Source organism: Orbicella faveolata, unplaced genomic scaffold (genome assembly GCF_042242905.1).
Source record: "Orbicella faveolata isolate gen_17 unplaced genomic scaffold, um_ofav_v1 contig_3, whole genome shotgun sequence".
Lineage (NCBI taxonomy): Eukaryota > Metazoa > Cnidaria > Anthozoa > Scleractinia > Merulinidae > Orbicella > Orbicella faveolata.
In genome coordinates, this window is record NW_028301558.1 from 21,310,001 (window position 1) to 21,317,500 (window position 7,500).

General features: G+C 37.3%; 2 protein-coding genes across 2 annotated transcripts; both read right to left on the reverse strand.

Moving 5' to 3' along the window:
• Window positions 1–1,231: 1,231 nt before the first annotated feature.
• Window positions 1,232–2,359, reverse strand: LOC149106847 (uncharacterized). The gene has a single exon (XM_089298418.1). The coding sequence runs from the start codon at window positions 2,156–2,158 to the stop codon at window positions 1,748–1,750; it is 411 nt and encodes a 136-aa protein (XP_089154544.1). The 5' UTR covers window positions 2,159–2,359; the 3' UTR covers window positions 1,232–1,747.
• A 3,524-nt stretch (window positions 2,360–5,883) lies between these two features.
• Window positions 5,884–6,877, reverse strand: LOC110054899 (uncharacterized). Its single transcript, XM_020761269.2, has one exon. It carries the CDS (start codon window positions 6,651–6,653, stop codon window positions 6,213–6,215), a length of 441 nt encoding a protein of 146 aa, XP_020616928.1. The 5' UTR covers window positions 6,654–6,877; the 3' UTR covers window positions 5,884–6,212.
• Between the last annotated feature and the right edge of the window lie 623 nt (window positions 6,878–7,500).

The following is a 7,500-nucleotide window of genomic DNA, read 5'->3' on the forward strand; positions in this document are numbered from 1 at the left end:
AAATATCAGTAACTGAGAAGAATCAAGGCGATATCTCAAAATTATGTTGTGGCTGCTATTATTTAGAGGGTCTCAAGAAAACGACGAGAAAACGTGAATGAAAAAATTGCAGGTGCTGCTGGCAGCACTATGGAGGGTGACCGTAAAACGTGACACGTTATCAAATTTACCAGGGATCTTAAAAATCGGCAGAGATTTTGTTTTCCCTGTGTACAAGCTTGAAACTGAAATCGATCGTGCATTACGTAATAGTTAGGCTATGTCTTAGTGCCACTCACTTTGCGTCTGTTATAAGTGTTCGCCGCTGAAATCTTCGAAGTAACAACGTCCGTAGGGCCTCTCTTCTACTGGACGCACTCTTCCTCTCCCTTGCGCGCGCTTCAGTAGACAGAAAAAAGGGAAATTCTTCAAAGGACGGTCTTCGTGACTGAAAAATACATGTTGGGCATTCTGGATGATATGTTGATGATAACAACAGCTACGACATCTATTCAAACAGCAAAATCGATTGTACTTGTACGATTATTCTCAAGTTTGTGCAATATCTTCGTCATGCGAGACAAACACGGCATTATGTTTGGCAATCAACGTCGCAGTTTGCTTGAAGAGAACCGTAAACGGCGGGGCGTGCACATTTCATACTAACACGAACGCTTTGTGAGAACAACTCCCAATACTGATCAGGAACCGAGAAAAACCCACAACATTTTTATTATTAACTCAAATGATGTGAAGTTAATTTCCCTTGTTAAGTTTTCCAGGTTTTATTCTTATTTTATTTTGTTCTTATCACTCTCTAGTACTATTTTTTCTCACTTATTGTTCACAAGTTCTTTCAGTCTTGCTACATTCATCAACAACAACATAAAATTGTTGAACGTGCATGATATTTTGCTCATATTTGTTGTATCAATTCCACATCAGTGGGCAAACTACAGCGAAGAGTCTTCAAAGATTGTAGTGAAATTGAAAACACTTAAAAAATCGAGTGTTGATATCGCAGAATTATGTTACATTTTTAAGCATGTGAAAGCTGCATTCAAAATTCAAATTTCAGAACTTCCATTTCTTTTATTTATTTGAGACATTCCATGGTCTTTTCGATAAAACGTCATTTCGCGGATTTATTGAGGATCATTTCAGGTTCATTTGAGAGATCATTTCTGAGTTGGGTCGGAATCATTTTAGGGCAACAAAAACAACAACACTGAACAACAACAGCAACAACAACAACAACAACAATAATGCTTTATTTACTCTAGACACTTGCATAGAAAATTACAATGACTTACAATAACAAAAGATATGCGCTTAAAGTCGAGCCGGGAATCAGGCAAACCCAAGGCGTACACAACTATTTCTTTCATGGTTGTGTTTTGTAGTTTCGGGTTTAGAGTCAAGAGAATTTAACAACAACCTTAAAAATAAACCTTAGTTTATTTATAACCACAGTTACAAAAAACATACATTTAAAGCCTTTATAGACAAATGTAATAAAAAAAAAAAATATGTGTACCTCGTTATTTAGAAAACAGCGAAAGAGTACTAAAGTAAACAGCCTAAAATAATGATACCATATTTGGGCCGGAGCAATGAGCTCGTATTAATCTATAATTACATCGATTTATTTTTTTTTAGACAAGGTTATCAATTGAATTGTGGTTCTGTCGAGTTATGTTTCAGTCACAAGACTCACAAGAACTTTCGCCGTTAATTCATGAAAAAATACGCTCGTCTTTTTCTCCAATTAGGCTCTTCCATTGAAGCTTCTAGAGTGTCGTTTGTGGCGGTGATGCCGACCTTCATCCTTCAATACAGGTATCCCACAATTCAGAGCTCGTTCTTCGTGAATGGCGGCCAAATCTTTCTTGACGCTCCTTAAATGTTCCAGTTGCGAGTCAAACAGTTCGTTCTCCTTAATGTCCCCCAGACTAGGAGCAAACCTGAACTTGGGGTACTTTCCACGTTTTATCTTTCTATGGCGGTTTATTTTAGCACTGTACATCATGCTAAAATCGATGGCTGCAAGGTCGTCGTTGAATTCCCCAGCGGACTTTTGGGCGTATTTGAAGTCAAAGTTGTAAATTTTAGCCGCATCTAAATCTTTCATTGTAAGCGGTTGGTCATCATATAAAATATATGTCTTTGTTTTGCACATGATTTTGACGTTCTGTCTTATTTTCGCAAGCCAAGCCCCTTCCAGTTCAAATACTCAAAGACAACTGATGCCAAAAACGGATTACTTTTACCTTTACAATCTAAGCTTCCGACGAAACAACAAACAATACAAAGGTAGTAGCTATCAGTTTAAGATATTGCGGCAAAACCTCATTCAGACAGCCGGGGCCAGGATATATTCCCACATCATTGGCAAGTCAACGTCAGAAGCGTTTTTTTTTTTTAATATTCAATAGGTCATTCACTATGAGTGGATTATTCTTTAAGCTCAATGTTGTCAATTATTTCCCCCAGCCTTTATTTGAAAAGTTTTATTATCAGTAAGGATACAGACACACAAATGACGCCATTGCGCGAGAATCTTCATTAAAAGTTGACCAAAAATTGACTTTTCTACCACAGTTTGGCGTTGTTGGGTTTCGATAACAAGCCACATACTGTATCTAAAGTGGGATTATTTTAAACAGGAAATGACTAACTATTCATGAATGGCTTAAAGGCTAGTTAACCAAATTCTGTTCTGTAGTTTGACTGAAGTCCAAGATGACGTGAGTTCCGTGATTGTTCTTTTCGCTTTTCGCTCGTACTTTTAAAAGCAAAATTCTTCGCTTATCGTGTTGTTAGAAAAAAATAAATTGACGTCAATTTTTAATGGGTATGTCCTCAGGTTATTGATCTTGAATTTCGTGATAACATTGTCAAAGAATTCTCTTGACTACACCTCATGGATCCATATCCACAGCTACTTTGAAGATGTTATTTCAAAAATTATGATCAATAACAGAAGAAAGGCATGATTATTCTCAGTTTAAACTCAATGTTGTCGATTTTTCTTCCGAGCCTTCACGTGATAGTTTTATTCCCAGTAAGAATACAGACACACAAATGACGCCATTGCTCAAGCTTCAGTAAGAATTTCACCACAAACTAGCCTTTCCGGTCCCCCCACAGTTTAGCGTTGTTGGCTTTCGATAACAAGCCTCGTACTGCATCTAAAACGAGATTGTTTTAAACACAAAATGACCAACTAGACATGGCGTTTAATTCAAATTGGAATTAACTGTCAGAGAAAATGACCGGCAACTGTTGCATGCTGCCATGTTCAAAGTACTGATACGAGTGCCTGAACTCGGTAGCTCAGCGTGTTTTTGAAGAATTTCGGAAAATAATAAATGCTAGTTACCGAAATTCTGCTCTATACTTTGAGTGAAGTACATGATGACGTGAATGCCTTGATTTTTTTTTTTGGCTTACGCTCGCACTTTTAAAAGCAAAATTCGACGTTTATCACGTTGGATTTTTTGTTAGAAACAAACAAATTGACGTCAATTTTTAATGGGTTTGTCCTCAGGTTATTGATCATGAATTTGGTGATAACATTATCTTCTAAAAATGCACTTGACTGCTCCTCAGGGATCCATATCCACACCTACTTTGACGATGTTATGACAAAATGTTGGATCAATAACAAAAGAAATGCATTAAAAACTGCTTCTCAGGCAATGATCTGAACGCTAGTTCGATTTCACATGTGAGTGTCTGGTATGGTAATGTTATAACCTTGTATTGTGTATGTATTGTTGACATTGCAATGACGACAGCGACGTCGGTCAAATGAAGCTTAAGTGAAAACTGGTTTGTTATCTTTGAGTAGAATCATCGAAATTGAAACTGGCTTGATACTGAAATTGAAAGAGTCTATACCTTTCTCAATACCTACCTTTTGGCATACGCAGATACTTGACTGTATTCGTGAGAGTACGCTTCCACACTTAATATATGTAATTTTAAAATGCGCATCGTGTTGGGTATCACTATCATAGGATTTTTTTTAAATTGCAGTTGGGTCTTTTCCTTTACAGATTTTCTTTCGTCTTTCTCTTTGATTTGTTTATCTTCATGATAATAGTCGGTTGTGCTAACGTGTTAGCTATCCAAAATTTGAGCAAAAATAAAGTTTTCTGTATGTTAATGTAAGCAAATCAAAAGTGCTTACATTTGAATTCGCTCTCCAGAGTAGAGACACGTAAATGTGGAAAACGAAACTCCTTACAGAGGCTTTCGAAACTGTCGGTTACGTCATTCACATCACATGCGCATGCGCAGATGACAGTTACGTGCTTTCCGAAAGCGTTCCAGCATTTTCGAGTGCTTTACCGTTGACAGGAAAAAAAATTGCGAAATAAAACGTTTATGTGATCTGTACAAAACTTGCACATCCTCGAAAATGCTTTGCAGTGGACGAGGTCTGAAAGGGAAAACTTAATGATAAATTCAACAGTTGGTGAACAAAATTAAACAAAAATAGTCATAAATACAGTGGCATAGACCAAATACTTCTTGTGGCATTTAGCAGATATCTGAAACTTGAGCCAGATGCTTGAGGAGCTACCTATAAATGAAACAATTTGAAACAATGCATGCTTAAAATGCTTGTTATCAGTACGGCAAACCGTTTGAGAGCAGATATCAGTAACTGAGAAGAATCAAGGCGATATCTCAAAATTATGTTGTGGCTACTATTAAAAAGAGGGTCTCAAGAAAACGACGAGAAAGCGTGAATGAAGGAATTGCAGGTGCTGCTGGCTGCACTATGGAGGGTCACCGAAAAACGTGACACGTTATCGGGGATCTTAAAAATCGACAGAGATCTTGATTTCCCTGTGTACAAGCTCAAAATTGAAACTGAAATCCATCGTGCATTACGTAATAGTTAGTTGTGTCTTAATACCAGTCACCTTGCGTCTGTTGTAAATGGTCGCCGCTGAAATGTTCAAAGCAATAACGTTCGTAGAGCGTCTCTTCTTCCGGACCCACTCTCTCTGTCCCTCATGCTGGTCATTCTGGATGATATGTTGATGATAACAACAACTACGACTATTCAAACGATTTTACTTGTACAATAATTTTCAAGTTTGCGCAATATCTTCGTCATGCGAAACAAACACGGCATTATGTGTGGCAATCAACGTCGCAGTTTGCTTGAGCAGGACTGTAAAAAGCGGGGCGTGCACATTTCATACTAACACGAACGCTTTGTGAGAGTAACTCCCAATACATCCCGGCACCGAGAAAAACCCACAACATTTTTATTATTAAGTCAAATGATGTGAAGTTAATTTCTCTTGTGAAGTCTTCCAGGTTTTATTCTTATTTTATTTTGTTCTTATCACTCTCTGGTACGATTTTTTTTAACTTATCGTTCACAAGTTCATTCAGTCTTGTTACATTCATTAGCAGCAACATAAAATTGTTGAACGTGTCTGATATTTTGCTCATATTGATCCTATAAGTTCCACATCAGTTGACAAATTGTAGAGAAGAGTCTTCAAAGATGGTTGTAAAATGGAAGTCACATAAAAAATCGAAAGTGTTGTAATCGCAGAATTTTTTCACATATTTAGCATGTGAAAGCTGCATTCAAAATCTAAACTTCAGAACTTCCATTTCTTTTATTTATTTGAGACGTTTCATGGTATTTTGGATAAAACGTCATTCCGCAAACTAATTGAGGATCATTTTAGGTTCGATTTAAGGATGATTTAAGGATCATTTCAGGTTCGATTTGGAGATCATTTCAGAGCTGAGTTTGAATCATTTTAGGGTAGGGATTAGAGAAACCCAAGGTATACACAAGTAATTCGTTGAAGATGATTATGTTTTATAATTTTGGGTTTAGAGTCAAAAGAATCTAACAACAACCCATAAAATCAACCTTAGTTTATTTATATCCAAAGTTACAAAAAAACATACATTTTGCAGCTTCTATAGACAAAAATAGTAAAAGATAAATGATTTGTACCTCGTTATTTACAAAACAGCGACAGAGTATCAAAGTAAACAAGCTAAATAATGATACCATATTTAGGCCGGAGTAATGAGCTCGTATTAATCTATATATTGATTAATTGTTTTTTTTATACAAGGTTATCAACCGAATTGTGGTCCTGTCGAGCTACATTTCAGTCACAAGACTCACAAGTACTTTCGCCGTTAATTCATGACAAAAAAGACACGTTCATCTTTTCCTCCAATTAAGCTCTTCCATGGGAACTTCTAGAGTGTCGTTTGTGGCGGTGATGCCGACCTTCATCCTTCACTACAGGTATCCCACAATTCAGAGCTCGTTCTTCGTGAATGGCGGCTAAATCTTTCTTGACGCTCCTTAAATGTTCCAGTTGTGAGTCAAACAGTTCGTTCTCCTTAATGTCCCCCAGACTAGGAGCAAACCTGAACTTAGGGTACTTTCTCCGCTTAATCTTTCGATGGCAGTTTACCTTAGGACTGTACTTCATGCTTAGATCGATGGCTGCAAGATCGTCGTTGAATTCCCCAGCGGACTTTTGGCCGTATTTGAAGTCAAAGTTGTAAATTTTAGCCACATCTAACTCCTTCATCGTTAGCGGTTTGTCATCATATGAAAGACGTGTGCGCTCCGGCGATTCATTTTCAAGAAATCTTTCCGTTTTGCACATGATTTCGACGTTCTCTCCTGTCTACGAATCAAGCTCTTTCCAGTTCAAATGCTCAAAGACAACTGATGCAATGAAATGATTTCGACACCTTTACAATCTAAGCTTCAAAGAAACAACAAACAATACAACGGTAATAGCTATCAGTTGAAGATATTGCGGCAAAACCTCAGTCACTGGGCTTAGGTAGCAATATCTGTCGAGCTGACACGCAACAAAATTCGACGCAGAAATAAAAGCAGTATTTGTCAGAAAAACTGAATAATCAATTGTAATATCTCGAAATTCTATACTGGGCATATCTTCCTAGCGTGAAATGTAATCAGTGAGAAACCACAACTTCCTTTGCCAAACTGTCAATGACACAGACTTAAAATCTCGGAAATCTGCGGTTTAGATTAACATTTTTTTACATTCCAGATGTATTGGTCTCGAAGGATTGAATCGGTGTAAGCGAGATCATGGAAATGGACACGTGCACGCCAACACAACACGTCAAAGATTAGCTTGGTGTCGATAGTAAGGGACAAATTGCTACTAGGAGGGTCTGTTTCAATAGCAAATCATCATTGATTAAACACGGAGTGAAGAGTGAAACGTGAGTTTGTCGTAGAACTCCGTAAATGGAAAACTGTCGTATTTTCCGTGTTTTTTAAAGTTCTTATACGAGTCGATTGAATTCAGAAATGATTAAGTACCCTTTCAAGAATCTCCGAAAAGGAACAAAGGTTGCTTACAGAAATTTCTGCATTTTATATTTGAATTCGTGTGGCACTTTGTTATTTGACTGAACTTCAGGTAGTATATATCTCGATGCCGCGAGTTTCGGGATCATTTTCGTACACGCTTG

Bases quoted from the DNA above. Each gene is read 5' to 3' on its own strand.
- LOC149106847 (XM_089298418.1), bottom strand. From the start codon at position 2,158: ATGTGCAAAACAAAGACATATATTTTATATGATGACCAACCGCTTACA.
- LOC110054899 (XM_020761269.2), bottom strand. From the start codon at position 6,653: ATGTGCAAAACGGAAAGATTTCTTGAAAATGAATCGCCGGAGCGCACA.